This window comes from Typopeltis vanoorti, chromosome 6 (assembly GCF_054136105.1).
Source record: "Typopeltis vanoorti isolate ZY-2024b chromosome 6, IOZ_Tvanoo_1.0, whole genome shotgun sequence".
NCBI lineage: Eukaryota > Metazoa > Arthropoda > Arachnida > Uropygi > Thelyphonidae > Typopeltis > Typopeltis vanoorti.
The window spans coordinates 81625683-81651268 of NC_143554.1; the positions used below are offsets into that span (position 1 = coordinate 81625683).

A 25586-nucleotide genomic window follows, 5' to 3' on the forward strand; every position below is an offset into this window, starting at 1 on the left:
GGTGTTTGGGGAGTTGGGTAAACTAGATGTAAATAAGGCTGTGGGACTTGATAATATATCACCGTGTATTCTGAAGGAAAGTGCCAGAGAGTTGACACCTGCCTTGACATATTTTTTTTTAATACGAGTCTTGCACTTGGTCAAGTTCCTAAGAAGTGGAAGGAGGGCAAGATTGTGCCACTTCAGAAAGGAGGTGATCGAACTCAAGCATCAAACTATAGGCCTATCTGTGTGTCAGGTGTAGTGGTTAAGTTGTTGGAGAAGCTTGTGAGAACTAGGATCCAGAGTTGGGTAGACAACAATGGTCTAATCTTTGATGGACAGCATGGATTTGCTAAAGTGACTGCTTCCTTGGACAGAGGAGATGGATACACAGTAATATACTTGGATTTCGCAAAAGCTTTTGATAGAGTACCTCATGATAGGTTGACAGTGAAACTAGAGCAGATTGGGGTTGGATATTAGATTAGTACATTGGATTGGAGACTGGCTATCTGATAGGTATCAACAAGTTGTGTATGGGGGCAGCAATATCTAGGAAAAGGAAAGTCACTAGTGGAGTGCCTCAGGGGTCTGTTTTAGGGCCATCTATTTAATTTGTATATTAATGATATTGGCAAATATTTGGATGGAGATATTCAGCCGTTTGCAGATGATGCAAAGTTGGAACGAACCATAAAGAGTATTGAAGATGTTGTGGCCTTGCAAGAAGACTCGAATAAATTGAGTGATTGGGCACAGAAATGCAGATGTGAGTTCAATGTTGCAAAATGTAAGATTTAATATTTGGAAAACAAAGATGGGATGCAGAATTTATGCTTGGTGGAATATCTTGTTGGAGGTAGAGGAAATAAGAAATTTGGGGGTGATAGTGGATAAGGATCTAAAATTTAGGGGACACATTGCCAAAATTGTGAAGACTACACAAAGGCTTCTGGGAATGATGCAGAGGACACTGATGTGTAGAAGTAGGGAGATTCTCGTTCCGTTGTATAAGGCTTTGATTAGGCCACACATGGACTATTGTGCCCAGATTTGGTAACCGGGTTTTCAGAAGGATGAAGAGATGTTGGAAAGGGTCCAAAGGCGACTGACTAAGGTAGTTTCTGACCTCTGGAATGTTGAGTATGAGGAAAGATTGAGAAGATGTAATTTGCAGAGTCTGGTGGAGAGAAGGAAGAGGGGAGATATGATAGAGACCTACAAGTTGGTAAGGGGTTGTTATAAGATCAATGGCGGAGAAGTTCTACAGAGAATAGTGGGAGATCAGGGGAGAACCAGAGGTCATCCCTGGAAACTGTATAAAGAGGGTGTGAGTAGGGCAGTGAGAGGCAGGTTTTTTTCGTGCAGAGTTGTGAATGATTGGAATACCTTGCCTGAGAGTGTGGTGTCTGCAAGGAGTTTGAGTGTGTTTAAGACACGGTATAATGAGATGTGTGTGTGATAAAAGGACCTCCCAGATGAGTCTATGACTCCATGAGGTCTTGAGGTAATAATAATAATAATAATAAGATGGCAGAGGAGAGGCATTCCTCATGGAAAAAAGAAATAGAAGCTCTTGATATGACCCATAGTAGCAGAAAGGCTTGGAACTTTATCAACAGAATTAGGAAGGATTTCACTAAGCCATACGAGCATCCGCAGGTAACAGCTAATCAAATTGCTCACCAGCTGCAGCTGAATGGATAATTCCCTAAAAAGCACACGAAAAAAGAAGATACTTAGGATCCCAAGTGAGGAACAAAATATGATTAACTCAGATTTCACCATCACTGAACTCAAAGCTGCCATAAACCTATTAAAACCAAGAAAATCTACAGGCCTTGATGATGTCTGTAATGAACAGATTAAACATTTTGGAAACAGGACTAAAGAGTGGTTATTAAACCAATACAACACTTGCCTCAGAACTCTAACAGAAAAGCAGGTCTGTAATATTTTGCTTCTATCTGGAGGCATGCCAAAATGGTGGCCTTTCTGAAACCAGGGAAAACTCCAACAGAAGCAAAATATTACAGACCTATATCACTACTCAGCAAACCTCTTTAAAACTCTATGAACGATTAATTTTGAATAGGCTACATCCCCTAATCGAACCCCATCTTATTGCTGAGCAGGCTGGCTTTAGACCAGGCAAATCCTGCACATCACGAATTCTCAACCTCACTCTATATATAGAAAATGGTTATGAGCAAAACCAGCCACAGGAGCAGTCTTTGTAGACCTAACTGCAGCATATGATACGATAAACCATCTCACACTCAGATCTAGTTATTCTGTATATAAAATATACAGAATAACTAGAGACTATCACCTTGTCCTCCTGATCCAGTCACTCTTGGAAAACAGACGCTTTTACGTGGACCTGGAGGATAGGAAGAGCCACTGGCACCTCCAAAAAAATGGCCTCTCCCGGGAAAGTGTGTTATCACCATTACTTTTCAACATCTACGTCAATGATCTCCCCATCTTTCCAGGAACTAGAAATTTTATCTATGCTGATGACTTTGCCATAGCTACTCAATCAAAAAATTTCAAAGTCCATTGAAACTACTCTATCACTTGCCTTAAATAGTCTAACCACATACTATACCAGCAATCAACTAAAATCAAACCCCTTGAAAACCCAGACTGGCCTTTTCCACCTTAACAATAAGGAATCCAACAGGAAGCTACAGATATCTTGGGAAGGCTCTAAAATAGAACATTCCTGGAACACAATCTACCTCGGTATGACTCTCAATCGCACCCTCTCATATAAAACCTACATAGAAAAAACAAAGGCAAAAGCAAATGCAAGAAACAATATACTACGAAAGCTTAGCTCATCCAAATGGGGGTGCAGACCCTAACACACTGAAATTTTCTGCCTTGGCCCCTTTGCTATTCTTCTGCTGAATACGCCTGCCCAGTATGGTACAGATCCTGCCATGCTGAAAAACTTGATCCAGCATTGAATGAAAGCTACCGTTTAATTACAGGATGCCTGAAACCAACACCACTAAAAGACCTGTATACTTTGGCTGGTATTGCGCCCCCTTCAATTCAAAGATCTGCATTCTCAGTTAATGAAAGAAGCAGACGAATGATGAACGCCACCCACTATTCGGCCAGACTGCAGTACTCCAAAGACTAAGATCCCGATGGCAACTGTTAAGCCACCTAAAAACCTTCCAGAGACAAGACTTCAACAATGGCTTGCACTATATCCTGAAAATAATACTTGTATTCCAATAGCTGATCATCTTCCACGTGGTGCCCACTTGGACTGAAATACTTGGAAAAGCCTCAACAGATTGCGAATGATAGGACGCTGCAAACAAAACCTCATTAAATGGGGCTACCTCACTGGCCCAGACAATTGTGAGTGTGGCACAACCCAGTCCATGGAACACCTTCTTTCTTGCCCCTTTCTTCTATCACCTTGTACAAAAGAGGACCTTATATTCTGCAGAAAGAGCAGTTGATTGTGCAAGATACTGGAGGAACATCTGGCCATGTTTGTTGTATATATAAGTTATGTATAGTTTTCTTTTTTTCATATTTAATTATTATTTCCCTGTATAATTCACTTACCAAATCTAAGCTGATCTCATTGTAATGTATTCTAATTTGTTATAAATCATGTTGTACCACTTGTGTTTGGATACAAAATAAATAAATAAATATGGAGGTAAAGAGTTTTTTCACCCTGAAACTCTGGTTTTTTTGTCCCTAAGGACAGGCAAATTGGCTCAGTGAACACATAGAGATCTACAACCATGAATACTTACAACAATGTGGAAAAGATAGGGATCCTCACCACATTATCCTTACATTCATAGTCAACCTCCTAGGTGGAGATGACACATGATGAAGGCTCAATACATAATAATAACAGCCTACAAACATATAATAATAAAAAACATAAAATCAGTCTACATAATAATAAAAAACATAAAATCAGTCTACATAATAATAATAATAATAATAATAACAGAAACCACTAAGTCACTTTTTTTTTAAATCCTATATCTGGTGTCTGGATGGGACTGTTCCCCCCCCCTTATAACCAGTACACTGCTGTGGGTACTGCTGGACTACTTGCCCATTGGTTTCTTGCCTAGTTTTATGGCCCCCTCGGCAGGGGGGGGGGCCAACTGCAGTTGCTAGAGGATGCAATAGGGTCATAGATGCCCTTTCCACAGAGTTGGAAGGATAATCACAAACATCCATGGTGAGAATTGAACCCATGGCCTCTTGGCTAAAGAGCAGATACGCTAACCACTTGGTCGGCCTTTGTGTTATTATAATCAAATGTACCATAATAATATTGCACTGATAGAACATGTAATACATATAATCACAATATTATATTCTTACCACATTCAATTTTTCATAAGCCCACTGGTCAAAAGGACGCTTCCACAAAGGACTATGAACATCAGCAAAATTGGCCCAGTTTCCACGTAGATCATATGTCATTACATGGATAAAATCCAGCAGTCTGTAAGAATAACCAATGAATTTTAGACGTACAACAATTTATGCATACTGCTCACATTTTATCAGATAACTGAGAGTAGACCCTCACCTTTTGTAGGGTTTATATCTCTGAAAATCTCTATGATGCTCCAAGAAAGTAAAATCATGTTGTACATAATCAAAAATGTTTTAATGTTTTTTTCAAAAATATTATTCTTGTATATTGATACTAGTCATTATCACAGCCATCAGTATAAGTTTCTTTTGCTTAATTCCTGCTAGTAAAATAGCTTAGTTGAAATTACTCCAAATTTTAATAGAGATTCTAAATCACAGAGAAGATTCCACAGGAGTGGAAAGAATGTATGATAATCTCAATTCACAAGGGATTGGTGTGTATGGGGGGGGTGCAAAGACTGCTCTCTGAAGTGGTGGTGAAGATTTTGAAAAGGCTGATAAGAGATCGCATACAGAAATGGGTTCACAGAGAATTTATACTTTGCAATAAACAGCATGGTTTACTAAGAAAAGGTCACATTTGATAATAATATCATGGTTGAGTTAGACAAGGGAAACACATATGCCATGATATTATTATCAAATGTGACCTTTCCTATTACATGGATTTAGAGAGTGTTCCCTGATATTTTGATATCTGACACTCTCTATATCATCATCACTCTACATCACTTTTTGATATCTGAGTGTCAGATATCAAAAAGTGATGTATTGGGGATGTGAGTCTACAAGATTAAAGGTGGCCAGTGGTGCACCCAAGGGATCAGTCCTTGGTCCACTGTTATTCAATCTTTACATTAATGATACTGAGGATTTAGCAGGTGACATACTGCTGCTGATGATGATGATGCAAAGATTGGCAGGGTAATAGAGAATGTAACTTATAGTACATACATACAGTACTTGTACAATGATTTCAATAATCTGGAATTGTGGATATGTGAAAATAGCTATCAGTTCAATGTTAGTAAATGTAAAGTTATACACTTTTGGGTAATGAGATATCCAATGCAATATTATATTAGTGGGATTGTGCCAGAAGAAACTGTTTAGACCAGGGAACTTGTAGTTTTAGTAGATAGGAATTTGAAGTTCAAGGGTCATATAGCAAATACAACTCAAAGGATAATTGCAATGCTGAAACGAACATTGATATGTAAAAATAAGAAAATCATTTTGCCTCTTATACTTTTTATTATTATTATTAATACCAGACTTCCATGGAGTCCAAAAACTCATTGTGGGAGGCACACACACACACACACACTGTTATTACACACAAAACCCATCAAAACCATGCTTTAAACTCATTCAATATTCACCACAGTATCAGGCAATACTTTCTGCTCACAACCACTCTCCATGCAAAGAACCTACTCCTTATGCCCCTGCTCACACCCTCCTCATACAGCTTCCAGACATGTCCCCTTGTTCCCCCCACCTCCTTTCTCCCATTCTATGAAAAATTTCTTCCATGCGAATCCAGTAACAACTCTTTACCAACTTAAATGTCTTAATCATATCCTCTCTCTCTCTCTCTCTATATATATATATATATATCGAGAGAGAGAGAGAGAGAAAGATAATTAAATTTAAGTTAATTCTGGAATTTGTAAAGAAGAACTATTTCCCAAGAGAGGAATAATTTAAGTCCATAATTATTATTTAGATACGGCCGATGCAGCAAGATCTCACACTCTCTTTGTGTAAACATTCCAAGAGATTATGACTTTTATGGAGAACCTTAATTTTCTTCCCAAGAACTCAGTATCTGGTGGTGATAGCATACTCCACAAGTCCTGATTGTTCTGGCTCAGGAAACTTAATGTAGTATAATTGTTCATCACAATGCATGACTGCAAATCTGCCTGTTTGACCAAAATATGATAAACACACTGACAAGGAATTTGATACACAGGTAGATCTGCAGCTGTGCATCATGATGAACATTTAGACTAGGTTAAAGTCTATGAGCCAGAGCAATCAGGGCTTGCAGAACATTTTGTCGCCACCAGGCAATAAGTTCTTTGGAAGAAAAATTAAGGTTCTTCATAAAAGTAATAATCTCTTGGAAAATGTTTATATAAAAAGAGTTGTGAGTTCTTGCTGAATTGAATCTAAATAGAAATGATAGACTTCAGTTATTCCTCTTATGGGAAATAGCTCTTCACAAATTCCAGAATTAAGTTAAATTTAATTATCTATCTGTCTATATATATATAAAGTATGTATATATATATATATATATATATATTTTGTGTGTGTGTGTCTTTACTTATTTATTTTAATCCTGTTAACATATTTTTACTAGAACCTTAATATAATTAGACCATGCATGTGCAGTTCACACATGTTATTGTTGAATATAACAATTTCTCTTCTTGTTTAGTTTGAAAGTCATACTTGGTTGGAAATCACAACCAACCAGTGGCTTGGATAGGACTGGTTATAGACTTAAAATGAACTGCTGTGTGCTTAAAAATGAACTTCTGGCATTCGTAAACAAATGCCAGAAGTAAGGGGGATGATTTTAGTGATTGAGTTTATTTGCCCAAAAATCATTGGAATAAGTGAAACATGGTTGAATGAAGATGATATTTGGAATAGAAATGGAAGAATACAGTATTTTTCATGAGGATAGAAAGGACTAGAAGGGAGGGGAAAGTGCTGCTAACGATAGCAGGGGAATTAAGTCCATATAAGGTAGACATGAATAAGGGGAATTGTGGCGGCATTGGTTATGACCCAGTGTGGTGTAACATGGAAGGCATATTTAGTTGGATTTAATTGACAGGAAGACTTATTTAGTTGGATATTGCTATAGGCCAGGGAATGGACGGTAGTAATGAAGAAATGTATAAACAACTTGGATTAGAACTGCCCATGGTAATTATCCTTCCTTTAAGAGTAATTATTATAGGCACTTTTAATTATGGCAGTATAGATTGGAATGAAGAAATAGCATTTGGAAATAAGGAAATGAATTGCTTGAGAGAGTTGAATGGTTTCAGTGATTGAGTTTAGCCATCCCCAAAATCATTGGAATAAGTGAAACATGGTTGAATGAAGATGATATCTTAATGGGAATAGAAATGGAAGGATACAGTATTTTTTGTAAGGATAGAAAGGACAAGAAGGGAGGGGTACTGCTGATAATAGCAGGGGAATATGTCCACATAATGTAGACATGAAAGAGTGGCAATGGTTAGGCAGTGTGATGTAACATGGAGATTGAGAGGAAGACATATTTAATTGGATGTTGCTATAGGCCTGGGAATGTGGAGGGTGGTGATGAAAAAATGTATAAACAACTTGGATTAGTGAACAAAGGAAGGGTAATTATTATGGATGATTTTAATTATGGCAGTATAGATTGGAATGAAGAGATAGCATTTGGGAATAAGGAAATTGAATTCTTGAGTTCTTGAGAGAGAACTATCTCAGGCAGCACATAAAGGAGAGCATGCAAGGATCAATAGTTCTAGATCTGATCATTTCATCAGAGAATGTAATTGTAAGTGGGGTTTCACACTTTCCTACAGTCGGTGAGAGTGATCACCTGGGTTGTGACTAGCCATATGCAGACCTATGTGAGGAAAGGATATATTATTATTATTATTATTATTATTATTCAGGCCTCCATGGAGTCAAAAGACTCATCATGGGAGGTCCTTTCTAAGAAACACAAGTCTATCAAGACTCATCGAGGGAGGTCCCTCATAGGAAACACAAAGTCTATCATACCACTCCTTAAACGCAGTGACTGTTCTCGATCTCACCACTCCATCAGGCAGTGCACTCCATGGTTCAACCACCCTCCATGCAAAGAAACCACTCCTCACCCTCTTTCTCACAGTTTCCTTTCGTAACTTCCAGGGATGGCCCCTTGTCATGACTCCTTCCCGCTGTTCAACCAAGCAAAGGAACTCCCCAGTGTCAACCCTGTAACCACCTCTCGACAGTTTAAAAGTCTATCATATCACCTCTCCTTCTTCTATCCACCAAACTCTGCAGTCGACACTCTCTCAGCCGATCCGCATAACTAACACTGTACAGTCCTGACACCATCTTTGTTATCTGCCTTTGTACCCTTTCCACTAATTTATCCCCTTCAAATCCTGGGGACCAGATCTGAGAACAATAGTCTAAGTGTGATCTGATCAGAGTCTTATACAACAGAATGATAACTTATCTCTGCAGGTAGTGTCCTTCTCATTATTGCAGTAATCCTCTATGTTACCTTCACTACCTTTGCAATATGTCCCCTAAATTTCAGTTCTCTATCAATCATCTACCATAGATCTCTTAAGGCTGGTGATTATGACAAGCTTAGGAGACAGTTAGAGCTATAGCATGGAATGAGGAGGTGAGCAGTAAGGAAATAGATGCTGCTTGGGAACTGACAAAGAAATACATAAAAACATCAATATGTGAATATATTCCGAAGGCTAAAAGTCTGAATAAGGTAGGTGTAAAATGGATGGTGAGATGATGTTAATGGATGAAAATAGCAGAATAGTAACTGCTTCAGAAGACATTGCTGAGGTATACAGTGATCAGTTTATAAGAGTGTTTCATCCTGATAGGGGTGAAATCATTATTATTATTATGGGTGACTTCAGGAAGTCCTTAGACTTATCGAGGGAGGCCCTAAACATCATGTCCACACAACTATATGACGTTCTCACAGTATCTATCATACCTTGCCTTGAACTCACTCACCGTCATAGCACCAACAACAGACTCTGGCAGCTTATTCCACTCATTTACTACTCTAAAAGTAAAGAACCCAGCTCTAACACCCCTGCTAACCACACTCTTGCTCAGCTTCCATAGGTGTCCCCTAGTTCTCCCACTACCAGTCCTGATCTCAAAAATATCCTCTGAATTAATCCTATAGAAACCCTTTAACAATTTGAATGTCTCAATCGTATCTCCCCTTTTCCACCTGTCAACTAATTTCTGCAACCCACAAATCTTCAACCTGTTCTCATATGGTTCATTCCATAGACTTGCTATCATCTTAGTCACTCGCCTCTGGATCCTCTCCACCTCCTCCCCATCAAGAAGGAACCGAGGTGACCAAATCTGGGCACAGTAGTCGAGATGATATCTTATCAAGGCTCGGTACAGAGGTACAATAACTTGCTTGTCTCTGCTCGTCAAAGTATTTTTCAACAACCAAGTGCGTCAATGAGCTGATTTAGCCACTTTTGCAATGTATCCCCTAAACTTCATCTCCCTATCCACCAACACTCTCAAGTCCCTGGCCTCATCAATCTCTTGGAGTACAGTTCCACCAATGTGGTATACTGCTGCTAATCTTTTCACCCCAAAATGCATAACCTTACATTTTGTCACATTAAATTGAGTCCAAGTCGTCCTGCAAGATTTTGACATCTTCTGCATTCACTATTGCCCTACCCAACTTTGCATCATCAGCGAACAAATGAACTGTTCCTCTTAGATCCTTCCCTATATCATTAATGAACAAATTAAACAGCAGTGCCACTAGTCACAGGCCGTCTTTTGGACTCTACTCCTGAATAAACTACTCTTTGATATCGCTCCATCAACCACCCACCTATCCATCTCACCAACCCTATATCCATTCCCATACGTTGTAGTTTATGGATTAGAATTTCATGTGGTATCCTGTCAAATGCCTTTGCCAGGTCCAGCAGTATCACTGTAAACCCATTACCCTTATCCAGTTTTATGAGAACTTAAGAGTACAGGGCATGGGAGAGGACTTAATTGTGAGTGAGCAGGAGGTATTTGAGTAAATAAATAACCTTGATGTCAATAAGATGATAGGATTTGATGACACCATGTATCTTAAGGGAATGTTCCAGGGAATGCTTGTTTAATAAGAGTCTTACAACAGCACTGGTTTCAAGAGAGTGGAAAGAAGGTAAAATTGTTCCACTGCATAAAGGTGGTGATAAGGCTGTGGCTTCAAATTATAGGCTAATCTGCACATCTGGAGTTGTGATGAACGTACTAGAGAGATTGGTGAGAAGTAGGATACAGAATTGGGTTGAAAACAGCAGTATTCTTTGTGGTTATCAGCATGGGTTTGTTAAGGGGAGATGATGTTTTACTAACTTACTTACATATTTATAACAAGGTGACCAATACCTTGGACAGGGAAGATGCACATACAGTGGTGTACTTGGATTTTGCAAAAGCTTTGAATAGACAGCCACACAACAAGCTGTTAAATAAATTGAAACAGATGGGATTGGATAACAGACTTCTGAGTTGGATCAGTGACTGGCTGTCAGATAGGTATGAGAAAGTTGTATATAGTGGGTGCAGTATCTGGTAAGAGGAAGGTCACTAGTGGTGTATCACAGGGGTCAGTTTTGGGACCATTGTTGTTCAATATGTATGTTCAGTACCTTGCAAGAGGACTTGAATAGATTACATGAATTGGCAGGTCAGTGGAACTATCAGTTCAATGTTGCAAAGTGTAAGGTTTTGAAATTTGGTAAGCAATGATAGGATGCAAAGTATACACTTGGTGGGGAAACTTTAAAGCAGGTAGAAAAAGTAAGAGATCTGGGAGTGGTGGTGGACAAGGACCTGAAATTCAGGCGGCCACATTGCACAAGTTGTGAAGATGTCACATCGAATAATGGCAACCATGTGGAGGACCCTGACATGCAGAAATAAAGAGGTTATGATGTAATTGTATAAGGCCTTGATCAGGTCTCATATGGATTATTGTGCACAGATCTGGTTACCGAGTTTTCGTGGTGACAAGGATATGTTGGAAAAGGTCCAGAGAAGATTCACTAAGGTTTTTTGAGTAGTCTTTGGAATGTGGAGTACGAGGACAGATTGAGAGAATGTATATTTCAAAGCCTTGTGAATAGGAGCAGGAGGGGGGGGGGGGTAGAACAAGAGACCATTGCTGGAAACTGGATAAAGAAAGTGTGAGCAGAGGAGTGAGGAGCAGGTTCTTTGCATGGAGAGTGACTGGTGAGTGGAATGCATCCTGAGTGTGTTGTGAATGTAACACACTGAATCATTTTAAGGCATGGTTGGATAAACATTGTGTGCCACAATGAGTCTCTGAGTCCATGGAAGTTGGATGTTAATAATAATAATAATAATCCTTAATACTAGGGCAAAAATTTTATACTAATAAAAATGTATATGTGAGGTAAATACATTTTATGATCACATCTTATTTTCTTGTAATCACATTATTAACATACATGTTAAAAACTAGTGGCCTAAGTACAGAGCCCTGTGCCAGATCACTAGTCAAACAGCCTTTTCCCTGAGCTCTACTCCTCCAACTCCATACACCATTCTCTGATGACTGTCTATTAGCCATCCCCTTATTCATCCACCAGTGTCTTATTCAAACCCATCTGCTCCAATTTATGTAACAGAGTTCCATACAGCATCCCATCAAATGCTTTTGCAAAGTCCAGTAATATCATGTAGCTATTCTCCTTATCCATCTCAATTTACTTCATCATAAAAAAGTGAGTAAATCACTGAGGCATGATCCACCCTTCTCAAAACTATGTTCACCATACACAGTATCCTATTCCTATCAAACAATTACTGAAAAACTTCTCCAATATCTTGACCACAGCCACTTTTGAGATACTAACTGGTTAATAAGTTGCTACTTCTGGAGTCTCCTTTATGTGATGGGACTATTATTATTATTATTATTATTATTATTATTATTATTATTATTATTAGAGATACGAAAACTGGAGGCTTTCGAGATGAAATGTCTCAGAAAAATAAATAACACAAAATGGACAGAAAATAAAACAAATGAAACTGTAAGACAAGACCTAAAATATACAGACTCATTAATTGAAAAGATCAAAAGAAGACAACTTCAGTGGTACGGACATGTTGAGAGAATGCCATCAAAAAGACTACCCAACCTTGCTCTGTATGCAAGAATAAAAGAAAAAAGAAAAAAAGGAAGACCAAGAACTAAATGGATAACAACAATAAAGGTGAACTCTGGATTACAAACATATAGACAGCTCACCAGCCATGCAAGAAACCAAGACTCCTAGAGGTTGTGGAAACATTGAAGACTCAACCCGTCCCCAACGGAAATATTTGGACCTCCAGGGAGTCAGGAACTCGTCAAAAGAGGCCATATTTCACACCAGCTGTCATACCTGTTCTTGATTCATTCATGCTACTGGTGCACAAAATCCAGAGGCAATCCATTTCAATTATGCACTATTCTATGAGAGAAAAATCTAGCCCTACCCCTCCCCCTCTTCTCGACAGCATTCATGGATGGCCTCACGTCCTTTCCCCACCCTCCTTAAAGTGAAAAATTTCATCTACTGAAATTCTGTATAACCCTTTCAGAGTTTGTAAGTCTCAATCATATTGCCCCTCTTTCTACTGTTTGCTAGTGTCTGCAGCAGTGGCAGCTCATACATAAACACTGCGACACTGCAGCACCTCCAAGGAAAAAATGAAAAATGAAAATTTAAATGAAAAATTTAAATTTTGTTTGTGTTTATAAATAATAACAATGCTTACAACACTATATAAATGCAGTACAACATGTTAAAGTCTACAGCTTATGTTTTGACATTGATTGAATAGTTAATAATTGGAATTGTTCGATTAACACTTTAGATTACAAAACATGCACTGCGATCTAATGCCGATATTCGTTTGCACATGTCATTGCACGTTGTCATTCAGACACTGACCAAACGGCAGTGTATTTTTAGTATCCTTATGTTATTTCTGTGAGATATGAAACGTTTATTATTGGTGCGTGGTGAACTATTTTTTGTCAATATTATTTTATTTTGTTAAAATAACATATAATTATTTATTTATTATAGATACAAGGCTGAATTATGACAAGTGTCACTGTTGAAAATATGAAAAGAATTATATTTTTTCAATTATCGTTACACGAAACAAATGCACTGCGATCTAATGCCGATATTCGTTTGCACTTGTCATTGCTATTGATACGAAAATTTTATTATTGGTGTTTGTTCGTGGTGAGGATGAAATATTTTTAATAAAGCAATTTTTAATATGTAAATTTATTTATTAATAAATTCGTTAGTAATTAGTATTTTTTGTATTATTATTATTATGATGATGATGATTTAACACCTCCAGGGAGTCCAAAGACTCATCGAAGGAGAGTGTGGCAACAGCATCGAATGATTTCTCCCTTCCAACTACTAACCACGCTCAAACTTACTTAACTGAGCCATTAGTAGCAGAGGCTCTACCAATCGACCAACCTTTGCCGGCATATATGCAGCATTCCCACTTAAAATTTTCACAAATTCTCAATCTGTCTTCATAATCAGTATTCTATAATCCTGATATCATTTTTGACACTCTCTCCACTGTATCAGGATCACTGCAGAAACAGGAGACCAGACCTGCGTGCAGTAGTCCAAGTGAAGTCTTATCAAGGCCTTATAAAGAGGCAAAATGACTTCCTTATCTTTCATGTCAAGGTTTGTTTCAGCATTGCCATTATTCTCTAAATTGTATTTACAATTTTTGTTATATGACCCTTGAACTTCAACTTCCTGTCTACTAAAATTCCAAGATCCATGGCCTCATCACTTTCTTCATATAATAATATGAAGATATAATAAGACACTGAATATCTAATCACACCAAATTGCATGACCTTACATTTATTAACATTGAAATAACAGCCATTTTCACAAGCCCACAATTTCAGCCTATTCAAATCATTCTGCAAGTACTACATTTGCATCATCAGCAAATAGCTGTATGTCACATCTCAAATCCTTCCCAATCTCTCATTAATGCACACCTCTGATCAGTCACCTACATACCATCTGCATTCAGTAGAGTTCTTTCAAATTCATTCTTTCTTCTATTTGCAGCATAATGACAGAATTCTTTTCAATTGTCTTTGAATTGCAGAGCCAGTTTTTTTTTTTTTCATACTTGGACTTAGCTTTCTGTACAATACTTGTCTCTCTTCTGGCCTGCTGCTTATAATTATCATAACTGACATCATCCTTATGCACACAATATTCTTCCCACATCAACTTTTCTTACTAATCTCTTGCTTAATTAGATTTCACATCCATTTCACTCTTACTCTATTTATTCTCCAAACATTCTGGTATTGCACCATTTAAGTATTTTTTAAACACTTCCCATACACTGTTGAGATCCTTCCCATCCAGTAACTGCTATTATGATACAGAACCCAGCATATCCCTCAGGTGGTCATAATTTCCTGATTTTTAATTCAGTATGTAACTGTTTCAGAATGGAACATTCATAAACTTAGCCACTTCCCAAGTGAGTATGACCATGTCATACTCATGTCACCACCAGAGGCAGAATAGTTATGTCTTTAACTGAAACCTCCTCTTACACTATAATCAGATCTAACACTCTTTGACCACGAGTTCCTTCAGTTCAGGAAGTTGTCTTGCAACAGCTCAATAAATTAAGTTTTCATTCTTCTCAGGCAATTTCATAGTTACCCAATCAATGTTCAGATAATTAAAGTCCCCCCCCCCATTATGATTACTCTTTTAGCACCCATCGTTATATTTATTTGGTGAGGCATTTCTTCATCACTAGCAACTGATCCATTAGGTCTGTAACAACACCCACTATGTATTTAATCTTGTTAGACCTCATACCAGATGGCTTCAAATTCACTGCCATATGAAAAATTGTTACTAGTATTGCAGTCATAGGTCCTCAATTCTAACTGGATTTAAGTCATCTGATATTATTAGCAGCACACTCCCTCCTCTTCTATCCTGTCTATCCTTGCTAAAATACTGTACCCTTTGCCTTTCATACCAGTTAGTGCATCTACTTGTGATAGCAAAGCCTCACTAATGCCTACAATATAAGGTCATATATTAACCAAGGCAACAAACTCTACTCCATTGTTTCTGATACTCCTAGCAGTTGTGTACAGACATGAGAAATTACCAGCATGCTCTTTTGTATACACTTGTCTGTAGTCTGCATGACGTAGTTGGACAACTTGTAAATCTCTGTTCTTATCTAGTTTCTTGCTATGCAGACATTGTTACACATGCTTGGTAATTCCAAACTGGATGAACACAGAATCATTCTCTCTTCATAATCATTTCTACAATTATAACCATTTCCACCATTAACACAGTTATCTCTGTTATTGTCACTCTTACACACAGATTCTCATGATTCCTCCCATCAGAATTCAGTTTCCCTGACTCTCTGTATTAGGTCTTATATCAATTAATAATTTTCCCAGGGATTATACCAGCGCTGACACTCATAATAAACAATCTGGTCAAAGTTACTAGTTTTTTAAAGGATGAAACCAAGAATATAATTTCATGGCACCTTTAATTTATTGCATTACTAGTTTCTAGCACATTCTGATAATATGCAAACTGATACCCCATATAATTCAATAGCTGTATTCACATCAAAGTTCTATAATATCATATGTACTTCTGCTTTATCTAGCTCTGTTTCCACATCAGCCCTTGTCACTAGTACTTTTTTTTTTCTTCTTCCCCATCTTTATTTAGAAAAAATAAAAATTCTACTCTAGTTTATTTCCATGATGTCAGACTGTGAACTAGAGGATTTTTTTTTTTTAATTTCCTGGAACATGGAATTTTAACCCAGCACAAATGTCATTCCTAGGAGCAAGCTTACGATAGAAATGAATTAGTATCAACAAGAGCAACATCCTTTATTTATTTATTTTTTTGATTGTATACTTACTCCCCAAGCTCTTTTACTTCATATCCCTCTTGTAAACGAAACCTGGCTACTGGTACAGCTGCTGTTAATAAAAGGTCATATTCATCAAATGCTGCTCTCAGTTCCTGGGGAAAAAATAAAATAAAATAAAATAAAATATAAAAAAAAATGGAAAATGAGATCTACAAATTATAATAGACAAAATAAATAAAAAGGAATATATAATTGAAGATTTAAATACAAGATTTGGAACTCTAGTTATTTCATGTGTATGCTGAAATTTAATGAGATTTAAGAAATAATCAAAGAAAAGGGAATAAATCTGTTAAGAATAAATAATACATTATTTCATAAAATAATATGGGAAACTACAAATGGACAACAAAATGTAAGTCATTACATTATATCCAATAAGAAAATTATACAAAAAAAAAATCATGTAAGGTTCTTAATGTCTGCAGATATAAAAAATTACCATACCTTAGTATCTAAGAGACACCAAAGAATAAATTAAAACATTATATAGAGAAAAACAAAATATATGGGGGGTTTTTTGGGGGTTTTTTTAGATGCTGGATTAAGAAGGCATGTTTCCAGGAGAAAAAATTCTCTTTGCCTTTCACTAAGATTGACTAACTCGAGATGGCTGAAGAAAAGCCTAGAATTTTTTTTTTTTTTTTGTCGTTGTTGGCAACTAGAATTGAACCTATAAAAGTTTTCCACCGACCCAACAGACTCTAATTAGTTTATTTACTAAATGATATATTGTGATTAAATTTCATAAAGATATATAATAATGCTGGCCTGATTGGCCAAGTGGTTAGTGTATGTGCTCTCCAGCGAAAAGGCTGTGGGTTTGAATCCTGCCATGGGTATGGATGTTTGTGATCGTCTGTGGAAATAAGTGGTGGTAGATGGTGTTGGTGTAGTTGAGTTTAGTTGTAGTTGGCAGATTATGAATGATGGAGACAGAGAGTTATAGAGTGGGTGCCCTCCCTCGATGAGTCTTGGACTACCTGGAGGTTTCACATAATCATAATAATAAGAAGACTGTTGAAAGTTTATTTTTCACTTGGTTAGACTATAATAAATTTAGTTTAATCCTTTATCCAAGTGAGAGCAAAAAGTCTGCACCTGAAAATATCTTCAGGACCGAATATGGTGTTGTACTATCTTATCTGGGTAAGTAGTACAACACCAGGCAACTCGTAGCAAAGGTGGAGCAAGCTACCTAAGTAGTTCACTAAATGAAAAATAAACTTTCAACAACTTTCTCTAAATCCAGAGTAATTTAATAAAAAAAAAAAAAAAAAGGTGGCAAACCTTTTGGCAACTCCTATAGGTAAAGATGACCTTGCTATTGCTTCTGCCTGGTATCTCCAACTCTGGGCCTGGCTCCCACTGAAGAGACCTCAATAAAGGTCGAAACTAGTCTGGGTAGTGGCCAATCCCTTAATGCATAACATTATACATATCCGCAAGGAGATGTGTTTTGCATTATGGGAGATACTGGGATAGATTTGTTGGTATCTTGCTCCACCTTTGCAACGAGTTGCCTGGTGTTGTACTACTTACCCAGGTAAGATAGTACAACACCATATTCAGTCCTGAAGATATTTTCAGGCGCAAACTTTGTTTGCTCTCACTTGGATAAAGGATTAAACTAAATTTATTATAATAAGAAGACTGTTGCTTAAGAATTAATACTGTGGGCCATTGTAAGACTATAATTGCAAGACAATACTATTTGCAATATATTATATTATATAGTATTTATAAACATTTCTGATTATTTAGTGCAATGGATGGACTTAAATAATTTCTTTATCAATGCAAAGTAGTATCTCAAATGGTAAAGTTCTTCACTTGCAAATTCATACACAATGTGCAACAAAACCTGAATTATTTTGAACACTCAGAATAGTATCATTATTATTATTATTATTATTCCGGGCAACTCTAAGGAGTCGACAGACTCATTGAGGGAGGCCCTAACATAATGTCAAGAACAACTATTCGACATTCACACAGTATCTATCATACCTCGCCTTGAACTCATTCACAGTCATAGCACCCACAACAGACTCTGACAGCTTATTCCACTCATTTACCACTCTCCAAGTAAAAAACCTAGCTCTAACACCCTTGCTAACCACACTCTTACCAAGCTTCCATGGATGGCCCCTTGTCCTCCCACCAATCCTATTCTCAAAAATATCTTCTGGATTAATCTTATAGAAACCCTTCAGTAATTTGAATGCCTCAATCATATCACCCCTTTTCTGCCTATCAATCAATTTTTGCAACCCAAAAATCTTCAACCTATTCTCATAAGGTTCATTCCGTAGACTTGCTATCATCTTGGTCACTCGTCTCTGGATCCTCTCCACCTCCTCCCCCATCAAGAAGAAACCCTGACGCCCATATCTGGGCACAGTAGTCCAGATGGGGTCTTATCAAGGCTCGATACAGAGGAACAATAACTTTTTTGTCTCTGCAAATTCAGCAACCAAGTGATTTGATGAGCTGATTTAGCCACTTTTGTGATGTGCCCCCTAAACTTCAACTCCCTATCCACCAGCACTCCTAAATCCCTGGCCTTATCAATCTCCTGGAGTACGGTTCCACCAATGTGATATACTGCTGCTAATCTTTTCACCCCAAAATGCATAACCTTATACTTTGCCACATTAAATTGACATCCATTTTCCTTAGTCCAGTCCTCCAAACTATCTAAATCATCTTGCAAAATTTTGACATCATGTGCACTCACTATTGCTCTACCCAACTTTGCATCATCAGCAAACAAGTGAACACTTCCTCTAAAATCCTTTCCTATATCGTTAATGAACAAATTGAAAAGTAGTGGTCCAAGAACAGAACCATGCGGCACACCACTTGTCACAAGCCGTCTTTTGGACTCTACTCCTGAATAAACCACTCTCTGATATCTCTCCATTAGCCACCCTCCTATCCATCTCACCAACCCTTTATCCATCCCCATATGCTACAGTTTACTGATTAGAGTTCCATGTGGTATCCTGTCAAAGGCCTTAGCAAGGTCCAGTAGAATCACTGTAAACCCATTACCCTTATCCAGTTTAGCCATCTCTGTGTTATAAAACGTGAGCAAGTTACTGAGGCATGATTTACCCTTCACAAAACCATGTTGTCCCCCATACAGTATCCCATTTTCATCTATCCAATCCTGTATTCTTCTCTCGACTAATTTCTCCAAGACCTTGACAACGATTCCTGATATGCTAATTGGTCGATAATTTACAACAGCAGTCTTGGAACCTCCTTTATGCAGTGGAACTATTTTCCCCTCTTTCCACCACCTCGGGACTAACCCAGATCCAGAGACTCAAATAAAAAAAAATGGTTAAGGGTACTAACAATTCTTTAGCCGCTTCACGTACGACACGAGCTGGTATACCATCCAATCCCACAGATGTATTGACATTGAGGTTTTGTAATAGACTACTCACCTCCACTTCATTCACCACAATTCCTGTATAATCTATTGGTTCATTCATTTCTGCAATGTCACCACCTGGATGATATTTTCTTGCAAAGTGCTCGCTCAGTAATTCAACTATATCAACTGATTCGGTTACCTCCCTACCATCGGCATTCTTTAAAATCATTCTGCCATATGAAGGCTAATGTTCCTTCATAATCCGTTTTTGCTTTTCTTACCACACTCATTACCCTTCTGGCCTGCACTTTATACCTTTCGTGTGCCTGCAGGTCACCTTTCTCCTTAAATTCCCTCCACAGTTGTTTCTTTTTTTGCAGCTCAAGCTTAATAGTGTTATTCATCCATTTAACCCCCACTTGATTTATTACTCGAACTCTAGGTATACAGTCAGCCATTGCCTCATTCAAACACTTCCTAACCGGCTCCCATGCACTATCAACATCTAGCCTGTGCAGTTTTACATGCCATGGCACTGAACCAATCAAACGCCTAAGCTTGTCATTCTTACCAGCCCGATAATTCCACATGTACCCTGTCTTAATTCTAAATTCCACACCTTTAGCCACCTCCCAAGTCAAGACCCTATGATCATTCTCACCAATTGGTGGCAACATGGTCATATTCGTTACAGCCAAATTCTCAGATTCAATTACTAGGTCAAGCACTCTCTGACCCCTAGTATTTTCCATTACATGCTGTCGCAAATAGTTATCCCTTAATAACCGCATAAAATCCAATTCCTTTCTCCTATGTGTCCTCTCCTCCTTCCAATGTTACCATAGTTGAAATCACTCATAATAATTACCCTCCTTCCACTCATTTCTTCTATTTGCTTATGCATACTATCTCCACCATCTATTCCATCACCTGGTCTATAACAGCACCCAACTGTATATTTTATTCTACTAGTTTCAATCTTGTGCCAAATAGCCTCAAATGTGCTCTTTTCTCCATCCTGCAGGTTCCACTTCTATTCTCCTTGGCTGTAGCTCATCAGCTATCATGAATGACGCTCCCCCGCACCACATTTTATTCTCCCTGTCACTCCTGAACACACCATACCCCTCACATTCAATCCCACTAGCTGTGTCAACTTCTGTCAGCCATGTGTCACTAATGCCAATAACCTTTGGTCTGGAAGTGCCAACCAAGGCCAAAAATTCTTCCTTCTTGCTCCTAATACTTCTGGTATTAGTATACATGAATTGCAGAAGCTGATTTGTCCTGTCCCTATTTCGATGCCTTATACTAACTATCCCATCCTGATTCGTAGTCTTTCCTACTCGCTCGACAACACTTTTTCAAGTCGCCATACACCAAATCTATTCAAATGTAAACCATCCATTTTATATAAATCCTTTCGCTCAACGAACTCATTCCACACATCCACAAATTCCACACCATTCATACTGCATAATTCACGCATAAAGTCATTAGCAATTATGGCCCTCCTTCTATACTCTTCACTGTCATACCGCGGGAACAGACTCACCATTCTATCTCTCACTCTTCTCTTTTGCTACCTCAAGCAATTCCTTCACATCCTCACTCATAGCCATTTTGCTTCCTTTCAAATCATTTGTACCTGCTACCACTATCAATTCTTTCACCCGCTGCTTTTGCATTCTAATTGACTCGCTTACATTCTTATAAGTGGGATCTGATGACTAATGATGTGTTACCCATTCACGGTCCCTAACACCACACAGTATGTTATTATCTGAAATATTATGGATTCTACTGTCTTTCTTGAGTTTATGGGATGAAAAGTAATTTTAAACAATGCCATTTTCATCCAAAGCAGAAAGTTAAATGTGATATATAGTGGTGGAAGAATAGGCAAAATATTGGTGTTCATTAGTAATAATTAGTGACAACTCCATCCAGGAGAATGATATTTGCAACCACAGCTAAATATAGATGTTGTATTGAGTTGTATTGAGTTTTGTGAAAACAAATCCTGTATGAGAATATATAGAGTTTATATAACACTTGTCTGTATAATTTTTGCAAAATAGTGTATAGGTAAATAGGTGCTGTCATCTGGGACAAATTATTTTTTTAACCTACCTACTCATTTCTAATGCTCGTCCTACATAACTTTATATGTCGAAGTCATCAACTATAATTACAAGCTTGAATGGCTTTAACTCAAAATTCATAACATTCTACTTTTGAAATTGTAATGAAACTGCTATTATCAGATTTCATATAAATCAAATCTATAACCAGAGGATAGGTGTCTGCAGGGGCAACCTGTGCATAAACACTCTGGAGCTTCAGCACCCCCAATTTTTCTCGATATACAAATATATTTATTAATTTATTTATATTTGCTTGTGATATTTAATTTTATCATCAACAATCCTATATAATTCTCCTATTTTGTAAAAAAAAATAATAAAAACATCTTGTAGCACTTAGGAGGGTGAAGGACGCTAGCAGCACTGTGTTTTCCACTGTCATATTGCTACGCGTGCAAGCATATGCATGTCATAGTGAAATGCGAGCTATTAGCGTAATGCGGCACTGTCCGTTGTGCAGTTCCACTGTTGTTTATATGCAGTTTGCACCAGTAGTAGAGTGTTTCATAGTGCTTATCGTGTTTACTCTGTCTCTTTAAATATTTGGACATTACAATTAAAGACATAACATTTGTTATAGTTTTTATTTTAGAACATTATTGGGGTTATGATAATGGATTTTATTTTTAAGTAATTTTGAATTATACTAAACTATATAATTTTATAAATATAAATCAGGTAATGCCTTTTATTCCCTAATAGGGAGTAGGCGAGGCCTTTATACTCTATCTAGCTTTTGGAGACTCTGATTAGATCAGTAGCCAATCAGTGATAGCTGGCCCATGTCTATCACTAATTATAGGTGGCTACTGATGAAGAGACTAGCAACCAAGTGCTGCCATCTCTTGGTGCCTAACCCTAACAGGATATGTTATTGTCTGAAATAATGTGGATACTACAGTCGATTTTCTTGAGTTCGCGGGATGAAAAACCCGAGTTTCCGGGAGGAAAAACCTGCTTACCCATGCCAGAGATTGACTAACTTGGGAACCGGTCGAAGATAGACTTAGAAAAAGTTCCTCCAGTCGGTGACTAGACTTGAACCTAGGTCTAACTTTGAGCGACCAAGCACAGAGGATGCAAGCGTCACTTCCACTGAGCTACACTGATTTTATCGATAATAAACAATAATTTTTCATGTTTAATTTTTTTTTAAATTTTTACCATAATTTTGATATTTTATCCAAACGTGTATACACTGTACTTACAATGTTTATGTATATTTCAAAAGTTGCAGCACCCCTACGATTTCAAGCCACGAGCCACCACTGGGTGTAAGCAATACAGACAAACGAACTAGACCTCTCTTACATTGTTATGCTTTGTTGCAGGGAATGCTTTATTCATATGTCATACAAATGTAACCTTTATAAAATAATTTTAGAAAGAATAAATTGTTAGATAAATTCAACTTACCCTCACTAACTTCAGAAAGTTCTCCTTGTCAGTATATTTTCCACCTCTATCGTGTGCTCCAGGATATTCCCAGTCTAAGTCAAAGCCATCGAACCCAAGAGTGCGAACCCAGGATACAGCGCTTTTAACAAATATTTCTCTGAGTTTTGGATCACTGACCATTTCTGAATATTTCTTTCCCCCTTCTTCCCAACCACCAATTGCCAGCAGCAGATTGAGATTGGGATAACGCTGTCGAAGTGCTATAAACCTTTTATATCCCTCTGAAAAGATAGCAAGAAATGGTATCAAATATTGATCGGCAATGCTTAATAGACCTATCTATTCATATCCATACATTTTGATCACCTTCTAACTTTAACATTCTACCAGAAAGGCAACATATTGTTGTAAATTTTTAAGAATGATATACTGTATATACTTTTTTGGTTGGAGAATCTTAAGTTCAATTTGCTTGGAAACAGCTGGGTTCGAATATTTTCTAGGACGAAGAGAACTTTCATAAGAGCTTTTGAAATGGAGGTGAGTTAGTGGCATCATAACGAAGATGGAAGGATTTTTTCTGGAAATTCAGATTCTTCATTCTAAAAAACTGGCAAGCTAGAAGAATACATGCAATTTGCAGGCAATACACTCCAAATAACTTTAGTTGTTTCAGTAATAACTCCAAGTAGCCATAGTTCAAATTCTATTCTGTTATGTAAGCAGCCTGCATCACGAATAAAATACATCGCTATGAGCAAGACCATGAATAAATCTAGAAGTTTAACATGTTTTCTTTTTATTAAAATTAACATTAAAGTTGCTATTTGTATTTTGCATAATAATGTTTAACTTATAGTTTCAAAATTTTTCTGTTACAGTAGTAATAACACACGTTTTATTTAATTATTTATTATTTTCTGAAAAAAAAATCGAAAATGGGAAGTCATTAAAGTAATAGCGAATCCAGCCTTCAGCCATCTCACTGTTCTCCATTAGGGATTAAGATGTGACCTAGTCAGTAGCGCACTCAGGATTTAATCTTTGGGGTGGGGGAGGTGAGTTGAGTAGACGATTTGAGAATACACACTACGCATCGCATACGACCCTATGACTGAGCATCTGCAATGATTGCTAATTCATAAATAGTATAGAAATAGAAGCACAGGACAGAACATAAATTTAAAAAAAATGAATTTTAATTGGGAAAAGATTTTTTGGAAATTTTTCTAGTGTTTTTTCCTTTTTCTTTTGGGGGATAAGGCCCCTTCCCCTCTCCCTCTGAGTGCGCCACTGGTCTTAGTTCTTACTAGGTAGGTGGTCATAATTCAATAGTACTTGTATGTTAATGTATACAAGGTTAATTTTTCAGTTCTTCATTTAAAGTAATACTAAAACTGTTTATCATCTGGCAATAAGACCTTTGACATAGTAGTCATAATATTCTAAGTCAGGGTTTCTCAAACTTTTTCTACGACGGAACACTTCACAAATCCTGAAATTTTCACGGAACACCTTGGTTATTTTGTAATGTATTAATTAATAATTAATTAGTAACTTAGCTGATTTTTATCATAAATTAATAATCGATGATTAATTAATTATGATTAATTATCAATTAATCGATGATAATTAGTTATTAATTAATAATTGATTAAACATCAATTAAACCACATTAAATTAATTTATGCTGCTTTTCATTGACATATCCTATTCTGATCACCAAATATATTTATAATATTATTATAAGTACTTAAGAGTGAATGCAGACTTTTTCTCCTGTGTGCTGGTAGTTTTCCCCTCCTTTTGTACATCCTGGAGATCTTTGTAGGCTTGAGGTGGATGACTCACTATGTATTCCGTCACAAACACCTTCAATAAGAGATTTCTTAATACAAAATTAAACAAGGTGCCTTGTCTCTTATTCATATTAGAATTTAAATCTGTATTCCTATTACTTTTAAAAAAATCACGGCACTCCGATTTCAGAACAAGCACTTATACACTGCAATACAAACTTGCGAAGAAAGTATTCGTATTAATAGATTTGAGAACCGATACAGACTACCTTGATCTTCAATTTCAGTGGAAAAATTTTCTTTATACTTCCTTACTGATTGGTCACTGACATTTGCAACACAGATGTTATTTAGTTCAGTTTAGAAAACACGCCACCCATTGTTGTAATCGGCTTGCAGGCAATTTTTATGATCAGTCATAAATGGCGGTATTCTCTTGCCCGATTGTTGAAAGATTTCAATGTGTGAAAATTAACGATAATTCATCAATATTTCCATGTTTAAAAATATGCCACTTTGTCACTGACATTTGCTACACAGATGTCATTTCCTTCAGTTTTGAGAACACGCCACCCATTGTTATAATCCATTTGC

General features: G+C 37.2%; 1 protein-coding gene across 1 annotated transcript in view; it reads right to left on the bottom strand.

The window, feature by feature from the left end:
* The window catches only part of LOC150105634 (endochitinase-like), a 75423-nt gene that overhangs the window by 42085 nt on the left and 7752 nt on the right, over window positions 1-25586 (bottom strand). Inside the window, exons 3-5 of the mRNA XM_090394007.1 lie at window positions 23212-23474; window positions 16249-16352; window positions 4363-4486 (exon numbers count right to left, since the gene is read on the bottom strand). Coding sequence (XP_090250133.1) covers window positions 4363-4486; window positions 16249-16352; window positions 23212-23474 — 491 coding nt within the window. The remainder of the gene's footprint in view (window positions 1-4362; window positions 4487-16248; window positions 16353-23211; window positions 23475-25586) is intronic.